The 26,467-nt window shown below is 44.2% G+C and overlaps 1 protein-coding gene and 1 long non-coding RNA gene across 4 annotated transcripts in view; one reads left to right on the plus strand and one right to left on the minus strand.

The window, feature by feature from the left end:
- Nucleotides 1-26,467, plus strand: part of LOC116077773 — a 61,771-nt gene that overhangs the window by 13,776 nt on the left and 21,528 nt on the right. For 2 of the 3 annotated variants that reach the window (XR_004113328.1, XR_004113327.1), the window contains exon 2: nt 5,603-5,708. This is a non-coding gene — a long non-coding RNA (uncharacterized LOC116077773). Of the gene's footprint in view, nt 1-5,558; nt 5,709-26,467 lie in introns of all 3 variants that reach the window. The other variant, XR_004113329.1, reaches the window with a different exon arrangement.
- On the minus strand, nt 5,339-10,630 carry Krt24 (keratin 24). The gene is made up of 8 exons (XM_031352545.1): nt 9,862-10,630; nt 8,810-8,892; nt 7,918-8,074; nt 7,560-7,721; nt 7,342-7,467; nt 6,599-6,816; nt 6,334-6,410; nt 5,339-5,686 (listed from the first exon to the last, which is right to left on the minus strand). Exons 1-8 carry the CDS (start codon nt 10,579-10,581, stop codon nt 5,583-5,585), a joined length of 1,647 nt encoding a protein of 548 aa, XP_031208405.1. The 5' UTR covers nt 10,582-10,630; the 3' UTR covers nt 5,339-5,582.

The following is a 26,467-nucleotide window of genomic DNA, read 5'->3' on the forward strand; positions in this document are numbered from 1 at the left end:
TGGATGTTGGGTTGTCCCTCTCAGCCAACAGCCAGCTATGTTTCTGGCCTGAGTTTTGCCTCTTTCTTATTCTGTAACCTTTGGGAAGTCCCTGTATTCATATGAGAAGGACGATGAAGTCCTAAAAGTTGTGGATGATCTCTTGATGAACCAATCTAGAAGTCAATATTATTTTAAAGTCATATTTAATAGATATTTATGGGTTGTTATATTTGAACTTTTTTGCAATGTTTTTCATTTTGTTACAATAACTATGCAATGTGACTTTTATGTGTAACATTTTTTTTCTGTTTTTGTTTTTTTATTTTTTGAGACAGGGTTTCTCTGTATAGCCCTGGCTGTCCTGGAACTCACTCTGTAAACCAGGCTGGCCTCAAACTCAGAAATCCGCCTGCCTCTGCCTCCCAAGTGCTGGGATTAAAGGCGTGCACCACCACTGCCTGCACTGTGACTTTTATACTTACCTGTTTTAACACCTCTTTTTTTTCATGGTCATAACAAAATACCTGTAGTGAGCTAACTTTATAAAAAAAAGGCTGATGTGATGGTGGTATCATCTCAGGTGACACAGGAGGACCAGGAGTTCAAATTCATTGTTGATTATACAATGAATTTGAGGTTGTCCTAAACTACATAAGACATGCTTTAAATAAAGAAACAGACAGACAGACAGACAGACAAGAGGTTTATTTGGCTTAAAGTTTAGGTAGTTGAAGGTCCAGACAGCATGGTGTAATGTTTGCTTGTTGTGTGTAGTTTTATGGAAGACTCTCTTCCACCTGCCCTGAACTTAGTGGCTCATCCCATCTAGCCCCAGCCAAATATCCATGTCCACCTGCCTGTAGCAGTGGCCACAGGCCCCAGCATCTCCCGAGAGCTCACACGGCTGCTGTGAGCTCTTCTTGTTCCAAAGCATGGCAGAAGACTCTTCTAACTCTTGTCCCTCAGCTTGCTTCTCATGACCCAGAAGTCCCTCCTCTGCCTTCCACCCAACAATTGGCCCACAGCTTTCTTTACTGACAAATCATGAACCAACTTGGGAACAGGACCTTAGCCTTAGAACCCCCCACTTACATTTGCTGAGGGTTGACCTTGACTGTAACAGTTCCTAGCCAGAAGGTCACAATGGGAGTGAGCACGGAGGGCAGAGTGTGTCCAAAAACCAGAAGCCACAGTGCAAGAGCCTGGGATCCCATAGGACCGTCTAAGAGGATGCATGCCTTCACCTAGCCTAAGAATCTCCCATTAGACACCGCCTCCAAACATCATTATTCTTGAGGATCAAGTTTCCAACACATGACCTTTGGGGGGGATACTTAAACCTTAGTACTGCCCAATTCCACTCTACCACTAAGACGCAAGCAAGTGCTGAGTGACGCATCTCCTATGGCCACTCTGCTAAGAGCAGAAGGTTTCCGTGTTTCTTGAGAGCCTGTTGGAAAAATAGCACTAGAGTACACCCTCCGTCTTCCTGCCCCAGCTTGGAACATGTAGCAGTTCTAGGAGTCCTATGCTATCCAAGGGCATATGTATATTAAGGTGATTGGGCCAGGAGATGGCTCAGCAGTTGGAAATGCTTACTGCCCTGGAGGAGGACACAGTTTACGTCCGTCTGATGGCTCTACCTCCAGGGGATTGAGTCTCTGACTTCTGAGTACCTTCACTCAGACCTGCACATGGAGACAAACACACACATTATTTTTAATAAAGTTTTTTTTTTTTTTTTTTTTTTTAAGTTTTTCAAGACAAGGTTTTTCTGTGTAGCCCTGGCTGTCCTGGAACTCACTCTGTAGACCAGGCTGGCCTCGAACTCAGAAATCCGCCTGCCTCTGCCTCCCAAGTGCTGAGATCAAGGCATGCGCCACCACTGCGCAGCTTAATAAAGTTTTAAACAATTTAAAAGGGTGGTTGGCCTGTGAAGTGTTGTTTCAGCATCTTCTTTCTTCCCCACTGTGATTCCAGGTCAGGGTTGATGCTACAGATGAGTAAATTCCTTTTAAAAAGCTTTGACACCCCCCTCCATTATCCAAATTTCACATTTGACTTAGAGATATTAATGTAAAGATATTCCTTAAGGCTGGGAAGGCGACTCAGTGGAAAGGTTTCGAGTTCAATTTTCAGCACCCACGTGTCAGCCACAATTGTCTGATGTCATCTTCTGGTGTGCACATGTACATTTAGACAAAGTACACACACACACACACACACACACACACACACACACACGTCCTTAAAAAAGGAGAGATTTCTTATTTGTGGCACTTTGTTACTCTAAGAGGTGGTGTGGGCAACATTGCTTGAGCTACATTTCAGATGACTGTGCCCTTCCCTTTTGTCTCCTCTTGTTTGAACTATCTTCTAACTCCATGACGTCACCAGGCAAGTTAGGCCTTGTTCCTTAGAGCCTGGAGTCCTTTAGCACTCTTTGCTGCTGGCTGCCACGCACCTGGCCAGTAATCTCTGTGAAGACAGACGGCACTCCAAGCATCCTCATCCCTTTTGTACATCGCCTCTTAAGCTCACAAAGACGAGAACAGCTCCGTAAGTCTCTGGATCAGAAGTTGGCCTTGGCTGGAAGCCCGTTTGCTGTTAGCTGAGGCTCTTCCTCCTGGGCAGGTCCACCCAGAGAAAGCTCTGCTCCTTTAAAAGCTGTTGGAGGGCTGAACCTCAGACTTTTCACACAAACACTTTCTGAAAGCAGGAATGTAACTTTCGGATAGGGAATAATGTGCAAATATTCTGTTCTTAACCTCGAATCCAAGAAATTTCACGATCCGATGTGATTCAGTAGCTCATTAAGAATGGGGTACCCTCCTGGCAGCAGGTTCTATTGCAATGCTGCAAGGACAGCTTGTGTAAACAATCCTTTCATACAAATCCATCATGTTAATACCGGCTAAGGGGACAGAGCTCTCAGCCCCAGGGAGTTTTCTGAGTAGATTTCCAGTTTGCTTTGATCCAGGGGTCAAAGGGTGCTGGAAACCCCACAAGGGCTACACTAGCCTTAAACAGAGGTCCAGGTAGTTGGGACCCACAGCTAGAAAACCAGCTCTGGGAAGATCCCTAGCCTATGGCTAACTCGGGATGGCTGGATGACGGCTGCATAGGACAGCTTTCCACTTTGAGTAGAACTCTCCTGAGTTTCCTTTATTGTATCGGCATGATGAGAAATGGCTTAGCCTCTTCCAGCTCTGCACTTTCCCTTAGGGCTATCCTCTTCCCCTTCAGTCTATTCACTTTGTTCTGAGGCTGGTGACAGAACAAGTTAGAGATTACCCAGGTGCTTTGGATTCTGATCGGAGAACAGTCATTGAAAAGTGAGGAAGAACTCCCAAGAGTAGGAGGGACTCCGAAGGAGGAATGCATTGACATTCATCTTCAAACATTTGTTTTTATTATATTTCCATTATGCATATAGGTGTGTGGCTGTGTGCATATGTGTATGAGGTACCTTTGGAGGGCAAAAGCACCAGACCCCCCGGAGTTGGGGTTATGGGTGGTTGGAAGCAATGCTAAGTGGGTGGTAGAAAATGAACTCAGACTCTCTATAGTACTCATAGTACGTGAGTTCTTAGACTCTGAGCCATCTTTTCAGTCATGACATTCATGTTTAATGTTTCCTTCAATATGCTTAGATTATGAAATCCTTCATTTTTTGGTTGTTTTTGATGATTAAGGTTTGATATTATATATTTCTTATTAGTTTTATAGTCAAATGCACAGGTTTTATGAATTATGCTCCTCTCTCTCTCTCTCTTTCTCTCTCTCTCTCTCTCTCTCTCTCTCTCTCTCTGTGTGTGTGTGTGTGTGTGTGTGTATGCTTGCATGCACTCAGAGTTTCTTCATTGGTCTGGAGATTGTTGATTGGTCTAGACTGGATGGTCAGGGAGCATCAAGGATTCATCTGCCTGTGTCTGTCTCCCTCGTGTTGGAATTACAGGTACACACACCATGCCAGGCTTTTAAAAATGTGAGTTCTAGAGACTGTACTCAGGTCTCTTCACCAATTGACTTGTGGCTCCATCCTAGGCTCATTGTTTTACAATTTTAAGTTTGGATCTCTATGTCATGTTTTGTGAGGTTTTTTAACTCACAAAATTTATTTTATTTTATTTTATTTTTTTCCCCTTGAGGACTGACTTATGGACTTGGTTCTCCAACTTGTGATAGGGTCAATATAAAGTTGTGTGATGTACCATTGTTCAGGCTGGCTAGATCTTCAGCCTCACTTTCCCCAGGGCCCAAACCATCTCCCAATCAGAACGTTTTAGTTTTCATCACCAAGACAGAGTTCTGAGTGTTTAGAGACACTGCACAAATGAAGAACTGGCTCATATACTCATGCATGTATATGAGCACCCATGGGGCAAAAGGTCTCCAATATGGAGAGTGGGGAAAAGAAATCCTGGATCTGCCAACTGACAATTTTTGGTTGGAGATGTGACTCTAACTTGCAAAGGACTAAGTTTCAAAAGCCATTTCTTCTCTTTGGGGGCTTTTAAAGTGTTAAGAAATCAGATCCCACATCACATGTACAATGTTTTTTCCCTTTGGTTTTTATTCGGTTAACTCTTAATGTCCCCATTTTGTAGTGTGGTTGGCAATTCCTGTGTAATCAAGTCCTTTATCAATTTTTTTTTTTTTGAGATAGGCTCTTAGGTAGCTCATCCTAGCCTCAGACTTGCTCTGTAGCTGAGGATGACACTGAGTTCCCGATCCTCCTGCCTCTGCTTCCCATGTGCCACCATGTGCAGCTGAAGTCCTTTACCAGAAGTGCTCTTAAGCCTCTGCTTTCTTCATGTTTAGTTTTCCTTCTCCCTGACAAAGTAAACTTTATCGTCCTTGAGACACTCTGTAGCCTCTGCCAGGCTGGAGTTTGCTACAGAAGCCAGGTTCTCCTGGAACTCATGGCAGTTCCCCAAGTGCCGAGATTACAGATGTGAACCGCCACGACCAGCTGTGAGCTTGCTGAAGTATGAGGCATAGCGCTTGTTTCTGTTTCTAAGCTCGTGAAACACCTGTTCAGTGGCTGGCATAAGGAAATAGGCATTGATTTATCACAAGTTGATCATTCTAATAAGTTTACCCTTGTCTGAGGAGCTAGACTGTTGGTTACAGTATTAGGGACACTGAGGTCTACTTTCAGCTATGGCGCCATTCTGTTCTTGTGTGATGTTGAAACCCACATGCAAAATGGCTGGAATCTTCTCTTAATAAGGAAGTCATCAAATTAAATCAAGAATTAATGTGAGCGATGCAACAATGAACTGTCAATCATGACTCCAGCCCTGTGTAGTAAAATATTAAATTTTTAGGAAAGAAGCATCCATGTGAATGACTTTGCTAGTTTGCAAAAGTACATTTATTGGAGTACAGAAGCAGTCAGAGCCAATTTCTCTTTGCTACTTTAAAGAGAACGTTCTAATAAGAAAAATAAGAGGAAGCAGAAAATGGGCAGGTCAGATAATTTTGGGTAAGGGGTTTCCCAAGAGTGAGCGCAATGGTCAGACTGGTGTGGGCATTTCACTGGCTCCCCGTTCAATTTTTTTTTTTGACAGATATCTTGCTGATCTGGAAGATGCTTATTTTATTTTCACTTCAGAAATGTTGCTGACTTGAGATGAGACAACTTTACCATCCACCACCTCCTCTATGATGGTCTTGGTCACCCTTGTCTTGCTGGGATCTGAAAATCATGAGATGACAAGGTCAGTGTGCAAATCAGGAGAAATTTGACGCTTTGCTGACTGTGCCCTCTCTGTTTCAGATTGTATCACTGAATATTTTTAATGTGTGTGTACACGTGTGTAGATGGGTACACATACATGAATGTGTGGGTGTGCACATGTGTAGGCAGATACACATGCATGTATATGTGCGTGTGTGTACACGTGTGTAGGCAGGTATACATACATGTGGAAGTCAGAGGATAACCTCAGATGTGGTTCTCCAGGCAACATCCATCTCTTTTTTTTTTTTTTTTTCTGAGTCAAGGTCTTGCTCTAGCCTGGAACTTGCCAAATGGGCCAGTTGGAAAGCTCCAGCAATCTCCCTGTCTTGGTCTCTGCCAATCTTGGAATTACAAGTTGATAAGTTTGTGCCACCATGCCTGGATGTTTTTGTCTTTGCTTGTTGTTTTGTTTTGCCCATGGTTTCTAGGGATTGAACTCAGGTCTTTCTGCTTGCAAGGAAAGCACTTCTGCCTGGACCATTTCCTGGCCCAACAGTAAACAAGTGAAGCATGCCTTTCATTGTAAAATACTCTTCAGTGACTGTTCCTTAAGAAGTATATCTAGAGGGTAACATTGTCAACAGCATTCAGAAAATGCCTACCTTTTCCTTGGCCAGAACAGCTTCCGGAGTCACTCAGTACCACATGCCTGGATACTAAGTTTCTATAGTCACATCCGCTGTGGGTAAGAAGAACATTTTCCTTTGCAGTTGCCAAAGTGGGAGAAGCCCAGGGAGGCCCCAGGGTGCAGCTTCTGGTTGGGCTGTGTCTGTTACGTTATTACTTTATGGGTATATGTCTGATTCCTCCCGGTTCCCTCTTTGGTTACATAAGCCCACCTCCAGCATCTCAGCAGCTTTTGCTCACCCTCCATCTCCGTTAAGCAGGCGGCGGTAGGTCTCAATCTCCTGCTCCAGGCGGGTCTTGATGTCCAGCAGGCATTCGTACTCAGCACTCTGGCACTGTGTCTCGCCCCGGATCTGGCTGAGTTGCTCCTCCAGGCTGCTAATCTGTGTCTGGATTCCAGACAGCTGAGCCACAAAGCCAGCTTCTGTGTCAGCCAGGGTCCTTTCCAGAGAGCATTTCTAAGACAGAGAGACAATGAAAATTCATGTTGAAGATAAGTCAGAGGATGATTTGGAAATCCCTCCAATTTTGTATGAGAAGGTGTGAAGGTGTATGCTTTCACCTACAGTGGGCATAATTTATGCTGTCTTGTTTTTGCTTCTTTTACTTTCACTGGCATGACTCAAATTAAATCAGAGAGAGAGAGAGAGAGAGAGAGCATGTGTATTTGTGTGGAGGCCAGAGGTTGGTGTTCAAGACAGCGTCTCTCATTGAAACTGGAGCTCACAGATTTGGCTAGATTAGTCCTGCTCCTCTTGTTTCCATGCACCACCCCCCCAAGCTTTCCCAGAGGTGTTGGGGATCTGAACTCTGGTCCTCACGCCTGCACAGCAAGTGATATTGTCCCCAAGGAAAGAGAGCAAAACAGTTTTCCTTTCTCTACCTTTATGTGCTTCTCTGAGCGTCTTGGCAACCAAGGGCAACTCATTTGCTTAACTCTGCTGGCTTTAAAACAAAGTAACAAACCAACTGTGTGTACTCACCAGGGCCAGCTGAGACTGAAGCTCAATTTCCAGGGTCTGCACTGTGCGCTTCAATTCCATTACTTCACTCCTGGCGCAATCGGCTGCCCCTGCATCTGTAGAGATTTGGGCTTGCAGGGATGCGCTCTAAATGGAAATAGAGCACAGTTGACATGGGCCGCAGGAGCAGAGGTGGTGGCGTAAGCCACCAGGGTTAGGTGCTTGGTGCAGCATCCTACCCGCTCGTTGAACTGTTTCTCAGCTTCCTGGCGGTTCTGCTCAGCCATCGCCTCATACTGAGCCCTCATGTCATTCAGTAGTTTGGTCAGGTCGGTTCCTGGGGCAGCATTCATTTCTACTGTCACATCCCCTCCAGAGCTTCCTTGAATGCACTTCATTTCCTAGCATAAAGGGACAAAAAGGCACTGTAGTTGTGGGAGCAGAAAAGGAATAGCATTCTAAGGCATGCGTCCCTGTGGACATTTAAAACCGTGACACCTGGAGGAGCTTCAAGGCACGACCAGCTCATTACTGCATTGGATGTGGTGGAAAAATGCCTACAGTAGAGCCGTTCATGTATACAGAGCCATTTCCTACCTCCTCGTGGTTCTTCCTCAGGAAGACCAACTCCTCAGTCAGACCCTCGATCTGCATCTCCAGGTCACAGCGAGTCATGGTCATTTCGTCCAGCACTTTGCGTAGGCCATTGATGTCAGCTTCCAAGCACTCTCGAAGACATAGTTCATGCTCATACCTGCAGCAGGTCGCGGGAAGGCAGGTGAGGGGATGGGACTCAGAGCACCTGTCTTTCACAACCCTTGGACACGTTTTCACCTTGGAGCAGTGTTCCTCTTTTTTTTTTCCTTTCCGTGTCAAACCCAGAGCTCTTGGCCTTTGCTAGCAAGTGTTCTTACTGTTGGAGCTCCAGTCCCCTGCCCACCCCTGACTATTTTGATAAGTGAAAATGGCTGACCTTTCTCTAAAGTTCTTTATATATATATAATCTCATGAAGAAAACTAATTTCTGATATTAGTTCTAGCCATGTACAATATTTTTTTCTAATAGTTATCAGCCTTAATCCCCATCTCATCATTCCTCCCTCCCACCCTTCCTTGCTTTCTTTGTCCCTTCCCTTCTCTTCCAACCATAGTCTCTAAAGTTTACTCCTGGGAGCCAGACATACGAATGCACTCTTATGACATAGTGCTCTGCAGCTATAGGCAAAAAGATGAAGAGTTCAAAGCCAGCCTCAGTTACATAGAGAGTTTGACTCCTGTTTGGGCTCCACAGTATCTGTCTCAAAGAAAACAAAGCAAAATGCCTGGAAACACCCCAAACCAAACACACAGTAAAATAGAAGAAAACCAACCAAGTTCACTCCTGCTTTATTTAGGTCACGATCCCCCCAGAGGGTTTTTTTCCCTTTCAGCAATTGGACCGGGTTTTATTCCCCATGATTCTTGCTTTCAAGTGTTTCCTGGGCCTTACTTCATTCTGAAGTCGTCAGCAGCCAGCCTAGCGTTGTCAATCTGCAGAGCCATCCTGGCGTTTTCACAAGTGGCTGAAATGATCTAGGAGAGAAGGAAGACTGAATCCCACGGGACTTTCGCTTTCGCTTTTGATGCCCACCTGCTGAGGGTACACTTCTCCTAGGTCATCAAACTCTTAACGGTGGGTTGGCCCCACAGACCCTCTTAGCAGCGAGCCACCCATGGATACTTAGCACTACATCACTACATCTCTCTGCAACAGGAAACAGCTTCCATAATTGTTGGGGTAGACACTGGACAGCGTTTTATACAATACTGTCCTCTGCTCATGTCTGCTGATCAGAAGATGGGCCGTGTCCTCACCTAGTCAAGGTTTCAATGTGAACACAGAATTTCACTTAAAAATATACGTCTCATACACCCGTGGCTGAAACTTTTTTTTTTTTAGTTTGATGATATTATGTACCATTTCACCAGATTCTTTCTTTAGGAAGAAAAATCGTCCTAATGAATCCAGAAAGACACACACAAAAAATGTTCTAACCTGTCAGAATGAGTCATGAATAATTAGGTCACCCTAATTACCCCCTTAGTACTATCGCTCTCATGTTGGCCTGTCAGTTGGCCATCTGGCATTGTACAAATGCCATACTCAAATTGGGATTCAGACAGAACGCTATTATTGTACGTCATATGAGGGATTGTCATAATCCGGATACAGCAGCACCCATTTCGCCCACATGAATAATTCATTGACTTCAAATTTGATTGCAGGGCCCTGGAGAGGCCTTAGCATGTATAGACACTTGCTGTGTCTAATGTCCTGACTTTGATCCCAGGGACTCACATGGTAGAAGGAGAGAACCAGCTCCCATATGATGTCCCCTGACTTCCACCCTTGTGCCACGGCATGCATGTCCCTTCTCCATACACACGTGCAGACACACACTGACACACAAGTAAATAAATGAATGTAAGGACAGTCTCCTCGGAGTGTATGACCCAAATAAAAGCCATACAGGTCATAGGAGCACAGCTACAGAGGCCCACCTGGTTCTTCAGATCTTCGATGATTGAGCAGTATTGGCTGTAGTCTCTTCCAGACCCACCTTTTCCAGACCCATGCTTGCCATACCAGTCCTTGATTTTAGTCTCCAGATCATTGTTGGCTTCCTCCAGGGCTCGGACCTTGTCTAGGTAGTTGGCCAGCCGGTCGTTGAGGTCCTGCATGGTTTGCTTTTCACTTCCAGAGAGAAGACCCCCGTCATAGCCACTGACACCACCAAGGCCACCTCCTGTACTACCACCATAGCTACAGAAGCCTCCACTAGAACCCCCACCGAAGCCAGAGCCCCCGCCAAAGCCAGAACCTCCACCAAAGCCAGAGCCTCCACCAAAGCTAGAGGCTGCTCCGAATCCACCCCTTACTGAGCAGCTCCCGAAGCCCCCTCCCATGCTACCCTTAGTTCCCCCACTCAGGCCCCAGCTGCTGCTGCTCCCCTGGAAGCCCCAGGCAGAGCCTCCCCCTAGCCCACAGCTGCTCCCACTGCCAAAGGAGCTTCCTCCAGGGCACCCCCTGCTGCCCACAGCCCCGGAGGAGGAGGAGGAGACCCGGGAGGAGCAGGACCCTTTCTGGGCTGAGCAGAACATGATGCTTCTGAGAGTACTGAGCGTCTCCAGGGGCAGGAAAGGTGGAGTGAGTGGCCTGTTCCAGTCTGCCTTTTTGGCCCTTATATACACACCAGTAGGGTGTTCCTTTTCTCTGGGCATTTCCTAATCCCTGTTACAGTTTTGTTAATCCCTAATTGGATAATTTATTTTCCACGAACCTACTCTACTGGCTCTTTTATGAGGCTAGGTCAGACATAGAGAAAAAAATAAGGTGGAGCCAATTTTTTTTTTCTTTCAGAATTACTGATGTAGTCTTTGAGAGGTTTCGATGGCTGGTAATTCCTGGTATTCAGAAAGTATAATTCCATCCCATTTGCTCCATGGTTTCCCAACGGCAGAGCATATCCTCAGATTATCAAGTGTAATTAAAACCCTCAGTCTGAGGGAACACTTCCCACCGGGTGTCTTTTTGTCTGTGTTATTATCAACAGTAAAAGTGGGGCTAGCATCAGCCCGGATTTTGCATTGAACGAAGCTGTCTCCTCTCTGATTTGGTTACTGCTTTCTTTGTAAGTTCGGATGAATTGAGGCATCTCACAGTTGATGAGAAAAGTGAACCTCATACTTCCCATTGAGGATTGATGGGTGTCAGGGACACGTGCTTCTTCGGGCAGAGAGTGACTGAGAACGATCGATCGGATGAGGTTTCAGACTGTTCCAGCTCGGGGCCAGGGAGAGGCTTTTCTTTCCGCTTGAACTCAGCTCCTCCTTGCTCCGCTTCCCACCTTGAGATAAGGTCTTGGAAAGTCTAGGCTGCAAAGGAAGCCTTTGCATTTCTGATCCTCCTGCCTCTAATTCCCCAGCGTTCCACCACAGAGTGTTGTACTGGCCTGGGGACTGAACCCAGGGCTTTGTGCTCACTAGGCAAGCGCACTACCAACTGAGCTACACTTCCGGCCTCCTGCCCTTGTCTTACAGCCAGAGTAACTTTATTCTTTAGAATCAAGTCTTAAGAAATGGAGAGGAGGGCTGGAGAGATGGCTCAGAGGGGAAAGAGCACCGACTGCTCTTCCGAAGGTCCTGAGTTCAAATTTCAGCAACCACATGGTGGCTCACAACCATCCATAATGAGATCTGACTCCCTCTTCAGGAGTGTCTGAAGACAGCTACAGTGTATTTACATATAATAAATAAATAAATTAAAAAAAAAGAAAAGAAATGGAGAGGAACTGATGTTCGCTGCTCCTGACTGTGTTTTGGAGGCAACTGGAAAAGAGAAACTTGAAACCACTGTTAATATACAAAGAAGCCATTTTTACAAAGAGTTTTTTTGTTCATTTTACACACGAGGAAATGGAGTTTTTTCGAGTCTGTCCAGTCTCTTTGCTTAGATTTTCCTGTTTATGTCTAAAGGATATTTAGAAGCGAGAACCTTTAATTTTGATAACTCACGCTATGGTTAGGCTCATCCTATCTTAGGCTCTTCAGTTCCGGAACTTTCCCTATTCGTCTTCTGCCTTGTATTGCTCTTGTTTGTGGTATATACAGTTCCTTTTATGTTGGCTACTCGTTCCTCTGGTTGGAAAGTGCTGTTTAAAAAGACTAGCAACAGGACTGCTATGACGGCTGAGCAGGGACGGGTGCTTGCTGTCAAGTCTGACCGCCCTAATTTGACACTTGAACCCAAGAGGAAGAGGGGATTGATTTCTGCAAGCTGTCACCTGACCTTCACATTTCACCACAGCATGTGCACACACCAGCACACACATACACAAAATAAACACATGGTTTTATTTTTATTTTGAAACTAAAAAAATGTGAAGGCAATCTTGACCCCACTTGCATTAAGTGCCCAGAGGAGTCAAATTCATAGCCATACACACAGTAGAACCATTGCACTAGGGGCTGGGCAGGCTTGGGAGCGGAACAGCTGCTGTTGAACTGATAGAGACTGAGCCTCACCTCGTGGCAAGGCTTCAGTAGATCAGTGGCCCAGACAAGGTGAGTGTGCTCGACCCTGCTGAACTGTACACATCAAGTGATTACGATGGGAGGCTTTACGAGTTTATTTTAATCACAGTTTTAAAAAGGTGTCATTTCCCACAGGTATACTTTCTTTATACTCAAGTAACTGAGTTTTCATATTTGAAACTTTCTCCCTTGCCTTGGCGGTCTTTTGAATCATGTATATGCTTTATCTCTATCTAATCTTCCTCTTTAAGCTAATTTTATTGTGTGTTTATTATTAACTAGGTGATAATTACCTTTACCTACCTTTACTAGGTGATAATTACACACACACACACACACACACACACACACCCGCGCGCGCATCTGCTTCTGCATACATGCTAGACCATCTGGCCAGCAAGCCTCAGGGATCTCTCCCTGCCTCTACCTCCCCATGCCCAGCTTTGAACATGGTTCTGGGGATCAAATCAGGGGCTGACAAGCGAGGAAGTTTTACTCCCTCTCTGGATTAGGAATCTTTCCACTCTGATAAATTGGGCTGAGGAGGTTTTAAAGGGAAGGAAGTGAAAGGAGGCTGATGGAATTTAGGAAGCCAAGAGTCTGGGTCAGAGAGCCTCCTGTGAAGAAAGCCTGGGGTCAGAGAGCCTCCTGTGAAGAAAGCCTGGGGTCAGAGAGCCTCCTGTGAAGACCAGGGAGGACGGCATTCAAATTCACTTTGCATTTGTGGCTTTTTCTGTAGCTGTCATCTGGGCTGAAGGTTTTTGTTTTTGTTTTTTAAGGTTTATTTATTATTATAATTAAGTACACTGTAGCTGTCTTCAGACACACCAGAAGAGGGCGTCCTATCTCATTTTGGGAGCCACCATGTGGTTGCTGGAATTTGAACTCATGACCTTTGGAAGAGCAGTTGGTGCTCTTACCCACTGAGCCATCTCTCCAGCCCCGGGCTAGAGGGTTTTAATGCCTTCAATGTTGTTTCTTGGAATATCAGAACATTGGGTCTTAACTGAGGAAGTCCAGGGTGGTGGACATGTTCTTTTTACTTGGTGTTAGTTTTCTTTATGTTTTATAATGCTAGTTTCCCTCCCTTCCCCCTTTTCTTCCTTATTTGCTTTCTTTGTTTCCAATGCTAAGGTTCTCACCCAGGCACCCAAGGGCTTACACATGCTGGGCAGTGTTCTGCCTCTTATCAACCTTTCTAACTTTTTCTTATTTATCCTTTAAATTGACTTTCTTCCTTTCTTCCTTTCTTTCTTCCTTCCTTCCTTCCTTCCTTCCTTCCTTCCTTCCTTCCTTTCTTTCTTTCTTTCTTTCTTTCTTTCTTTCTCTCTCTCTCTTTTTTTTTTTGGTTTTTCGAGACAGGGTTTCTCTGTGTAGCCCTGGCTGTCCTGGAACTCACTCTGTAGACCAGGCTGGCCTCGAACTCAGAAATCCACCTGCCTCTGCCTCCCAAGTCATGGGAATGAAGGTGTGCGCCACCACCGCTCGGCAAATTGACTTTCAAAATTAAGGTTTTGTGTGTGTATGTATGTGTGTGTGTGTGCGAGCAATTCCCTGTGCAGAAGCATGTCGCAGTCAGAAAGTCTTTGTTTTTCACTTTATTATTATTATTATTATTATTATTATTATTATTATTATTATTATTATTAAGATAGGGTCTCTCATTGATTCTGGAGCTCACCGTTTCAGCTACGCTGGCTGCCCATGAGCCCTTAGGATCCTCCTGTCTCTGTCCCTCAGTGTGGGGTTCCAAGTGTGCAGAGGTGTGCTGGCTTTTATTTGGGTTTAGGGTATCTGAACTCAGCTCCTCACCTCTGTGCAGCAAGCTCTTTATCCATGGAGCTGTATCCTCAATCTCTCAGATTAAGTCCTCAGGAGATACTTTTCTGGGTCTTTTCAGAATGGACCAATGGGGCAGGCATTTAATGACTAAAGCAGCCACCGCCATCTCCCCCGTGCTTTGGATAATGAGTCAGTGTAGAAATGAACGCGTAGACAGTCTGCAGACTTTCCAGCTCTTCCTTAGTCTCCCTTGCAGGCATCCTCACGGTCCCCAGTACATCTGTCTTGTTTCTCTTCTAATGAGCGAATCTATCTATGCAGGAGGCTAATCTGGATTCTGTGATCTGCAAACTGTCTGGTGTATTTATTAGATTATATTAAAGGCTTTCTACCACATGTTTAAATACAATTCTGTTCTGGATTGAGGTGTCAGCATTTGTTAGGAAACCTTACTCCCTAGTGTTGCCACATCCTCAGATGTGGCACTCACCATCTTTGTCAATGATGACAGATTAGTTCTTGGCATTTCCTTCCACCGTAAGTGGAGGTTTCAAGAACATAGTGAATTTTTAGTAGACAAAAACTTTCAGACGTGACATTATGGGTGTCTGGCAGCTAGCCAGGGGATGTCTAGTAACCAGGAGCTCAAAAGAAATGACCGGACCACAAATGCCAGGGTGTCAGCCCCGAGCTCTGTCTGTAATTATATGATATTTTAACCAGTAAAGAATTCTATAAATGACAATTCATGTGCATATGGTTGTTTTGCTGAGTGAGTTGCAAATAGTAACTGCCAGTGTTGGTTATTGTGGCCAAATAGATGCTGGGTGCTTATTTCTTTTCTTCCTTCCTTCCTTCCTTCCTTTCTTCCTTCCTTCCTTTCTTTTTTTTTTTTTTAAAATTTCAGCAGAATGTGTCCCATGCTTTAAGATCAAAAACAAACAAACAAGCAAACAAGCAAACAAACAAGACAAAAAACCTGACAGGCTGATGGGCATAGCTTATCACTCATGATAAGTCTTTGGTTTTTTGTTTGTTTGTTTTTTCCAGACAGGGTTTCTCTGTGTAGCCCTGGCTGTCCTGGAACTCACTCTGTAGACCAGGCTGGCCACGAACTCAGAAATCTGCCTGTCTCTGCATCCTGAATGCTGAGATTAAAGGCATGTATTACCACTGCCTGGCTATGAGTCTTTGTTGAGAATGGAACTCAAATTGTATCTCCTGCTTATCCCAGAGAATATTCTAGTGTGCTTTTTTTTTTTTCAAACAAGACACGTGATCAAGGTAGGTCAGAGGAGCACCTGAAGTTCAGAGTACTTGATCATGGTTGCTAAAGCTTTCAGTGGCAAATGATAAAGGGAAAGGAATAATGTAATATGGGTCAGGGAGGATGCACAAGATCGATAGGCCAGCTCCTGTGCAGAGTCATTATTTAGGATAGTTCCAGGCTCAACTACTTGAAAGATAAATGTTCTGTCTCAGTGTGCATGCTGAGAGGCCATTCTGTGGACCTAGCAGTACCGGTCAGTTAATTTCAGCCCAGTGCTACAGTAGGGAGCCAGAGAAGTTACAAACTATCAATAAAAGAAGAGCAGACTAGGGCCAGTGAGGTGGCTTGGCAGTTAAGAGCACTAGCTGCTCTTCCAGAGGATCCAAGTTCAATTCCTAGTACTCACATGGTGTCTCATATCACCTGTAACTCCAGTCCCTCCAGGAGTCTGATCTTCTTCTGGCCTCTGTAGATGGTACATGAACATGTTGCACAGATGTCCATGTAGACATAGCACTAATACACACAAAGTAAAACAAATTAAAAAAATATAAGAGAGTGCAGACATTCTGCCTGTGGCTGCTTCTCCTCCTTTATCTCTCGTTTTCTTATAATCTTCTTTCTTTACTTGGGTCTTCTTTGACTTGTTGATTTTTTTTTCACATGACTTGTTGATTTTTTAAAAAGATTTATTTTATTTATTTTATGTGTATGAGTACACTGTAGCTGTACAAGATGGCCGTGAGCCATCATGTATGTGATTGCTCTCCGGCCCTGCTCACTCTGGCCGCGCTCGCTCAGGCATAATTCACTGTAGCTGTCTTCAGACGCACCAGAAGAGGGCGTCAGATCTTATTACGGGTGGTTGTGAGCCACCATGTGGTTGCTGGGATCTGAACTCAGGACCTTCGGAAGAGCAGTCAGTGTTCTTACCCGCTGAGCCATCTCGCCAGCCTGACTTGTTGATTTTTATACTTTAAAAATGCAGCTATTAATTTCATTCATGTTTTTAAAATTAATTAATAAATTAACTTTCTTGAGATAGGGTCCTTATGTAGCCCAGGCTGCCTCTCAACTTCTAATGTAGCCCAGGCTGTCCCGAACTTATGACTCTCCTGCTTATACCTCCCAAGTGCTGGGATGATAGGCAGGTACAGTCCCAGTTCAATGCAGCTCTGAGGCTCTAAGCCGTGGTTGTGCATGCTTGATAAGCACAATGCTAACTGAGCCATATCCCAGATCTTGCTGATCGCTTCTGTGGTTTCCTAGTTTCTGTTTCATCTTTGATCTTTGTTATTTGCTTTCTTTTTAGCTCTTATCTTAAGCTGTGATTGATTTCAGGTTCCTTATTTGAGATTTTTTTCCTCTATTTTTAAAATTAAATAATTATTGAGTGCATGCATATGTAGGTGCATGTATGTGTGCACATCAATTTGCAACAGTATGTGTATGTTTTTTGTGTGTGCATGTGTATGTATGTGTGTATGTCTGTGTATGTATGTGTGTGTGTGTAAGGCGAGATGACAACTAGTAGAAAATTTGGGCATAGAACTCAGGTTATCGGCGTAGGTGGCAAGTACCTTACCTACTAAGCAATTTCAGTGGATCTTCTGAGACAAATCTCACAGGATAGCTCAGGTTGGCCTGGGACTTCTTCTTCTTTTCTTTTTTTTTTTAAGATTTATTTTTTATTATACATAGGTACACTGTAGCTGTCTTCAGACACACCAGAAGGGAATGTCAGATGTCATTATGGGTGGTTGTGAGCCACCATGTGGTCGCTGGGATTTGAATTCAGGACCTTCAGAAGAGCAGTCAGTGCTCTTACCCACTGAGCCATCTCACTAGCTCAGGCCTAGGACTTCTTATATAGCTCAAGCTGGCCTTATATTTGACATGCCCAACTATATTTCTTCTTATGTAGGTAACTTAACTTGGTTTTGTAAACGTTTCTCTTACCTTTGCTGGATCTCTAAGATTTTAAAAGTATTGTTGTTTCCATTTTTGTTTGTCCTAAGAAATGTTCAATTTCCCTTTTTAAATTTGTTACCTATCCATTGGTTGTTTAGAACATGTGATTTAATTTTCACATATGTGTAAAATTTCCAATGTTCCTCCTGTTATTGATTTCTAGTTTTATACCACAGAGATTGGAAAAGTTCTTGATGCAGCTTCAGTCTTCCCTAATACGTTGCCCCGATGACTAAGCTATCCTGAGCTAGCCCATGCGCAGCTGAGTAGACGTGTAGTTCCCCTATCTGATGGGAGCTGTTATGTGTCTGGTATAATGTCTTGTTATTGATTTTCTGTTTGGATGATCCCTCAAAGCAACATGCGGCAGACCCTCAATACTATTGCATTATAATTGATCTCTCCTTTCTTATACCTCCACATTTACTTTATATATTGGTCTCTGGGGTTGGGTGCACATAGATTTATAATTGCTGTATCTTTTTGCTGAGTGGGTCTGTTTATATTTATGTAGTGATCTTCTCCCTCCTCACTTCTCTTGCTCTCTCCCCAACTCCCCCCCTACCTCCCGCCCTTTACAGTCTTTTGACTTGAAGTTGGTTTTATCTACATGTAATTATTCTTTCTTTTGGTTTTCACTTGCCTGGGAGATATCCCTCCCCCTCACCCCCCAATCCCTTCACTTTGCCTTCGTGGGTGTTCTTACCGCTACAGTGCATCTTGGTGCTGGAGAGATGTTGGTTCAAGGGTTAAGAATACATGCTGCTCTTCCAGAGGATGCAAGCTTGGCTCCCAGCACCCATGACAGGCAGCTTACAACCTCCTGTAACTCCAACTGCATAGGATCTGATGTCCTCTTCTGGTATCTCCAGGTACTTCCCTCACACAAGCACACAAACACACACACGCACAGACATAGACACATACAGAGACACACACAGAGACACAGAGAGAGAGACACACATACACAGAGAGGCACACACTGACATATGCACAGGCACACAAAGACATACACAGAGAGACACACACACAGACACACACACTGACATATACACAGATACACACATAGACATACAGACACAGACACAGATACACACACAAACACATACACACACAGACATAGATACACACAGAGACACACACAGAGACACACAGAGACACACAGAGACACACAGAGAGAGACACACACAGAGACACACACACTGACATATACACAGACACACACAGACACACATACACAGACACACACACAGACACACATACACATACACAGACACGCACACACACACACACACACACAGACATAGACACACACAGAGACACACACACAGAGACACACAGAGACACACAGAGAGAGACACACACAGAGACACACACACACTGACATATACACAGACACACACAGACACACACACACAGACACACATACACATACACAGACACGCACACATACACACACACACACACACACACACACACAGAGTCATGCAATTAACAATAAAATAAAACCCTTAAGTGGATTTGTGTAGATAGCACCATGGTGGGTCTTGCGTATGTTATCTATATATCTATTCTTCTGGAGAATTAAGAGGACTACAGCCTTGGGTTCACTTAACTGCCAGGATTTCATTGTTAGGTCCAGATTTACCTCTGAGATTTTTAAAAATTGTTTTTAATGTGTTACAGTGTAGATTCCTTCTTCCTTTCTCCTCCCGTCTTCCTTTGTGATTAAGACATTCTCCCTGGTGATGCATTTTGATTTCTTGCCTTTTTTTTTTCTTTTTCTCTCAGCTATAGATTTCTACTTGGTGGTTATCATGAGGCTTACAGGAAACATCTTCTAGGTGATAACACATCGCAGGCTGATAACAGCTTAGCCGCGTCGACAGAGGAAAATACCCCCCCCCCAGCATTGTAACTCTACTTGTCACCACCTTTACAGCTTTTATATTTCTCACCTGACGAATCATTTGCTTATTATTTTCAGCCATTCATCTTTTCTTCTCACCCCAAAGGTGCAAGTGACACCCCCACCCCGCACCCCCACTCCTCCTCCCCTACATTATTAGAGCCCTCCTCACTTGACTGACTTATAGGGTGAGCTTAGACTTGAAGGCTTTCCCGTTACCCACCGGTGTCCCATTCGTTCAGACTGCAGAGCTCCCTTGAGCATTTCGGTGGAGACGAACAACCTCGGCTTTCGTTTTTTAGGAACGGGCCCACTTTTCCTTCCCTCTGTCACTCTGGGGGACATCTTTGCTGCGTGCAGTATTCTTGCTCCGCAGCTATCCTCCTCAGTCCTCTGAACACATCATCCCACTTTCCTGCAATCTGTGAGGGTTCTCCCGAGTTGTCTGCGGGGGTTGGGGCTGTGGGGGTGGTGGTGGAGGTGCACACTGGGGTGGCCTTACCTGTGATTGACTTTATTTCTCTTGCTGATTCTAAGATCCCTCTGTGTCTTTGAACTTAGGCAAGTTAATTGTAATACCCTACCAATAATCTTACTTATACTGAACCTAGCTGGAGACTTTAGATTTTAATTTGATTTTTCTGCTTTATTATTATTGTTGTTGTTGTTGTTGTTAAAATGATTTATTTACATATGCATTTTTATGTATATAAGTGCTCTATTTGCATGTGTGTAGGCATGACAGAATAGGGCATCAGACAGAAGAAGGCATCAGATCCCATTACAGATGATTGTGAGCCACCATGTGGTTACTGGGGATTGAATCAGGACCTTTGGAAGAGCAGTCAGTGCTCTTAACTCCTGAGCCATCACTCCAGGTCTGTTTTATTCTTCTTCACATAAGTTTTCTACTCCATCATGACTGTTTTCTCCCATTTGAATGCCAACTTGAATGACTCATACATTTGCTTTTTTGTGCTATTGCATAAATCCTTTCAATTCCCTCTCCCTGTCTCTCCTTCTCTGCTTTTCTCTCTCCTTCCTTCCTTATTTATTTCTTCTATGCAAGCATGTGTATATGTGTGTGTGTGAGGTGGGTACAGGAGTGCTACGGTGCTGATGTGGAAGCCAGAGGACTAGCTGTGGACGACACTTCTCTCCTTCTATCTTGTGGATCCCTTTGGAGATTGAACCCAGGTCGTAAGTCTTAGTGGCAAGAGCCTCTATCCATTGACCCATCTTGCCTGCTCAATCATTTTCTCTCCCTCTCCCTCCCATTCCCTCCCACTTTCCCTCCCTTCTTCCCTCCCTCCCTCCCACTCTCCCTCCCTCCCTCTCCCTATGTCTGTCAGTCTGTCTGTCTGTCTGTCTGTCTGTCGTCTGTCTGTCCCTCTCTCTTTCTCTCTCTCTGCCTGTTTCCTTCCCTGTCTTTCTCTTTGAGGATGAATCTTACCATGTAGCCCGGAGTGATTTGGAACTCACTATTTAACCAGGCTACCCTAGGAATGGTTTACAGATTACAGGTGTGCACCACCACACCTGCTAAGCTCTGTGCACATTTTTTTCATTCCTTTTCTCCTTCCAACTGTATTTAGTCGAACAACCCCCCTCAAAGCTCACGGATTCTTATCTTGGCTTTTGTTCATTTATTTTGCCCAGTGCTCTGTTCAGTTGCCTGCTTTTTTCTGTTTGTTTTTGTTTTTGTTTTGTTTTTTTTTTTTTGAAATCAATCTCCTGTCAATTGTCTCATTATAGTTATTTATTGATAACAGTTCTTTATTGTTCATTTCATTTATTGTTTCTCTGATGTGCGCTGAGTTCCCTGATTTTCAATACGTTGCCAGTATTCTTGTCTTCTTAGGTCTCTGGCGCCCTCTTTGGTCTCTCTGGTGAAGCCTATTTGCTGGATTCTTCTGCATCCTGGTGGCCGTGGGGTGACTCTGCATTTAAAGATGTGTTTATTGAAGTCTTTGCAGATTTGGCTTACCTCAGAAAAACCCTTTAAACCAGCTGTTTTTAACCTGTGGGTCCTAACCTCGGGGGTCCAATGACCCTTCCACTGGGTCACATGTCAGCTATCTTGCATATCAGCTATTTACATTACAATTCCTAACAGTAAGTTATGAAGTAACCACAATAGTAATTTTATGGTTGGGTCACTACAACATGAGGAACTGTATTAAAGGGTCACAGCATTAAGAAGGTTGAGAACCACTGGTTTAAACCAAGATAAACTGTCTAGAGTTTCTGGGAAGGCCATTTGACATGGTCCCCATGCAGGGACCACTGTGGCCTTTGCGGTATTAGGGGAGTGTCACATCGTTGTCTAGCTTGGTGATAGGCTGGGTCCCGGTGGATCTTAAGCCTGGAGCAATGCTAAGATATGCTATAAGCCTTACGTGACAGACCATTGGCTGCTCTTTCTGAGGGCCTGGTTCAATTACAAGCACCCACATAGCAACTCACAACTGTCTGTGAGTTCCAAGGGATCTGATACCCTTTCTGGCTTCCATGGGCTTGAGACATGCAAGTGGTACACAGACATCCAGGCAGAAAAAGCGGCCATCCCCTAAAAATGTTTCTAAGAATAATTTTGGGAGTCCTATCTCTGGGTCCTCCTCTTCTTCTTAGTACCTGTGTGTGTATGTGTGTGTGTGTGTGTGTGTGTATACATATACATGTGGCTGTCAGAGGACAACTCTATGAAGTTGGTTCTCATCTTCCATCTTTACATGGCATGCTACCTAGTCTATGTCAACTGGACATAAGTTAAAGTCAACTGAGAGGGAGGAAACTCAACTGAGAAAATGCCTCCATAAGATCTGACTGTGGGCAAGCCTGTAAGGCATTTTCTTAGTTGGTGATTGATAGGGGAGGGCCCAGACCTGTGGGTGGTGCCATCCCTGGACTGGTGGTTCTGGGTCCTATGAGGAAGAAGGTTGAGCAAGCCAGGAAGCAGCACCCCCTCCAAGGCCTCTGTATCAGCTCCCGCCTCAAGGTTTCTTTCCCATTCGGTTCCCTGTCCTGACTGACTTCAATGATGAACAGTTCTGAGAAAGCATAAGTTGAATAAACCCTTTCCTCCCCACGTTGCTTTGGTCATGGTCACCACAGCAATGGGAAGTGAACTCAGGTTAAGTCATCAGGCCTGGGTGACAGTCACTGTACCCTCTGAGTCATCTTTCAGTTCTGTCGTTTCGGTGATTCCTATGTTTGCTTCCTTCCTCTAACTCACTGCAAGCGTCAATCTGACCACACCATTTTGACAGATTTCACCCTTTTGAAATCTGTTAGCTAAGCAGACAATTAGCTTCTATCAATCCCACAGCATCCATGGCCTATAGAAGAGATTCCCCTACCTTGCTGTGACCACTTCTCAGTATACCCTCCAATGTGATTTTAAGTCGCCTTGATTTATAAACTTCTTTGCATTGCTACTATAAGCCTTCATGAAACTACTTCCTTGTGGGAACATGGAACATGAGTGACACAGCTCTGCATTTCCATGGCCACTCACCCAAAGGAGACTGAGTAGAGAGATTGCAGATTCAGACAAGTCTTCAGCCAGGCTTGGGAGCATTGGAAGGTTTCTACCCCTACAGAGTGGACATAAGTATCTCTTTGGATAACAGTGTATGACAGTCTGTGTTAACTAGTCATCATTACAGGGTGTTTCTGTGAATGCTTGACATGACGTTGCTGGGGCAAAGACTAATTCTACACCCTCTCTTCCTTCCATGAATTCAGACCTGACTACTTCTCCAAGACTGAATCTTTTAGTACATCTTTCTTGTTCCCATTCCATTCCAACCTGGAATTTACCAGTTTCTCCCTATCCACATAATTTCATTCTTATTGTTCTTTCTTTCTTTCTTTCTCTCTCTCTCTCTTTCTTTCTTTCTTTCTTTCTTTCTTTCTTTCTTTCTTTCTTTCTTTTTTTGGCTTTTTCGAGACAGGGTTTCTCTGTGTCACCTTGTCTGTCCTGGAACTCACTCTGTAGACCAGGCTGGCCTCGAACTCAGAAACCCACCTGCCTCTGCCTCCCAAGTGCTGGGATTAAAGGCGTGTGCCACCACCACCTGGCCATTCTTATTGTTCTTATATTTGCTTTCCCTCAACATAATATTTTTTATTAATTATTTGGGAATTTTGTACAATGTTGGGTTTCCATACCTCCAGGGTCCACCCTTCCATCCTTACATCCTCCTCCAAGAACAAAACAAAACAAAACAAAAAAACCAAGCAAACAAAAACCACCAATTTGTGTTGCACATATAGTCACTGGAGCATAATCAAACTCCCGGTGGGCAACCCTTTAAAGAGAACAGAATCCTTCCCCATTGCTCCCTGGAAGCCATCAGCTGTGAAGAGATACATTTCAGTATCTTCATCACAGCTTTTAAAGGATTCTCTTCAAGAGCTTCCCGTCTTGACTGTTTCTTTTTCTCTGTTTCTTTTTCTTTGGGGGGGGGGAGGGTCAGGGGGAGGGGCACTTTGTCACACAGAAGTTTCAATGTCTCTCATTCTCAGTTATGAGTCTGCAGTCATAGATACCAGACCAAAAGGAGCTTTCTTGCCCATAACAGCCAGTGGCAGCACGGATCATGGACTGCCTCGTGATTTCTGGTGGCACTGGATTGTGGACTTCATGGTTTCCGGGGACAGAATGGACCACTGAAGTCTTCTGAGGAGATTGAAACCAGAAGATGAACCATTCTTTATCTCGATGTCTTGCTGTTGCTGAGTCAGGGTGATAGTGCAGATAGGCAATGTGTTATGTTGGGGGCAGGAGCTGAGTGAGTGCTCCATGTCCCACCCTGCCCCTACCTTACCCAGTTATCAGCAGAGAGGCTTCCTCCAGCAGCAGATAGGAATGGATGCAGTGTTGTTTTTAAAACAAAATCCCAAATGTTTGATTTACCAAATGAAGACTCAGGAGCCAGACGCTGTGGTGGAAGCCTGCTAGCTCAGAGAGCAGAGGAAGCACCTAGCTGACTTTCCTACTCCAACGACATCCCACAAGGGAAAGCTCCTTCTCCACACTGTTTTCAATATCCTTTAACTCAAAGACCCTCCTTCCTCTTTCCTGGGTTCTCTTATGCTCAGCTCCTGTCAACTGGTTGCGTGCTCTGCCTTTGACCTATTTAGCTCTTGCTTACAGAAAGCTCTTGGGTTAAAGGTGTGTGCTAGAGCTGAGCCACACCACAACAAGAAACAGGTTTTTCCAGTTCACAATTTTGGGGTTCACAGTGTGACCAAATATCATGCAATACTGCAGAGACCCACAGCTAGACATTATGAGGACAGAGTCTAAATGGGAGATCTTCAAATCCCTCCACTCACAGCTCAGAGAGTCCTAAGGGAGAGGAGGTGAAAATACTGTAGGAGCTAGAGAGGATGGAGGACACCAGGAGAACAAGGACCTCTGGATCAACTAAATAAGATACACATGAGCTTACGGAGATCGAAGCAGAAAGCACAGGGCCTGCATGTGTCTATTATAGCTATTAGATTAGCATTTTTATGGGATTCCTTTCTGTGAGAATGAGCGGGTCTCTTGTGCCCACTCTTGGGACTTTCTTCCTTCTGTTGGCTTGCTATGTCCAAACTTGATATGATAGTTTTTACTTCATCTTATATTTTATTTTGTCATGTTTGGTTGCTATCTCTTACAAGCCTGTTATTTTCTAATGAGAGGAGATTTGGAGGGGAGAGGGGATGGAGAGAAACTAGGAGGAGTAGTGGGGATTCCCAGCTAGAATCAAGATATATCATTATATGAGAAAAGAATAATGGGCTGGAGAGATGGCCCAGTGGTTAAGAGCAATGGCTGCTCTTCCAGAGGTCCTGAGTTCAATTCCCAGCAACCACATAGTGACTCACAACCATCTATAATGAAATCTAATGCCCTCTTCTGGTGTGTCTGAAGACAGAGACAATGTATTAAAAAATGTATATAAAAAAATCTTTAAAAAAGGGGGGAGGGAACAGGGGTTTGTTCTTGTTGTTGTTTTTTGGTTTTTGTTTTTTTTTTTTTTTTTTTTTTTGAGGGGAAACTGGGAAAGGAGATATCATATGCCATGGAAATAAAGAAAATATCTAATAAAAAATCTTAAAAAAAAGAATAACAAGAGAGGCTTGTTTAGAGTGTGTATCCTGGGGAATCAAACGAAACGTGTTGTCAAGCTTACTGGCAGTTACCTTTACCTGTGGATCAATCCTGCCCCCTGTATTTTTACTACATCAAAATAGCCACCCTTAGGAAGATGCATTTTTTTTTAATTATTTTCATGAGCATGTGTGTTGAAGCATATTGTTTTTGATTTTCAATAGCATGTGTATACTATATGCATGCAATTGTTTTCTTATAAAGCTGGGTCAAACTGGATCTCTGCTTTTGATTTCTCAATGAATGAGTAATATCTTTTCAGGTCAATGAGTGAACTTGGACTTCCTTCAAGGGCTGCATTATGGTCCCTAATAGAGTCTGGCTGGTGCTTTTTGACTGTACTTACTCATTCTGGTCAGTGGATATCTTACTGAGGCTGAGGTTTCCCTATGATAAGCAGATGGGGAGAATAGACAGCTATTAATAATTGATTATGTAAAGATAGATTCCTAGAATGAAGACTCATTGGTTCCAAGGAAATATTATCTGGAGCCTGATGCTGTTTCTGGTTCACCCACCATCTGACAAGGTATTCCATATTTTCTTGATAAAATGAGTATTTACTGATATTAAATGAATAGGGCTTGCTTGATACTGCAGATTGCAGAAGTTAGGCCTGGTTCTGCCTCCCAGCCCTATGCTCCCAGAAATAAGACTCAGGTTCAAAATATATTTATGAATACTGTGGTGGTTTGAATATGCTTGGTCCATGGAGTAGCACTATCTGGAGATGTGGCCTTGCTCTTGTAGGTGTGGCCTTGTTGGAGGAAATGTGTTGCTGTGGGCGTGGGCTTTCAGACTTTTGTTTTAGCTACCTGGAAGCCAGTCTTTTAGTGGCCTTCAGATGAAGTGTAGAACTCTCAGCTCCTCCTGCACCATGCCTGCCTGGGTGTTGCCATGCTCCCGCTGCCACGCACACTTGCGTGATGGCGGTATTTGAGGCGAAAACTTCAAGGAAAGTCAGCCTCCTGCC

This window comes from Mastomys coucha, unplaced genomic scaffold, assembly GCF_008632895.1.
Source record: "Mastomys coucha isolate ucsf_1 unplaced genomic scaffold, UCSF_Mcou_1 pScaffold5, whole genome shotgun sequence".
Classification (NCBI taxonomy): Eukaryota; Metazoa; Chordata; class Mammalia; order Rodentia; family Muridae; genus Mastomys; species Mastomys coucha.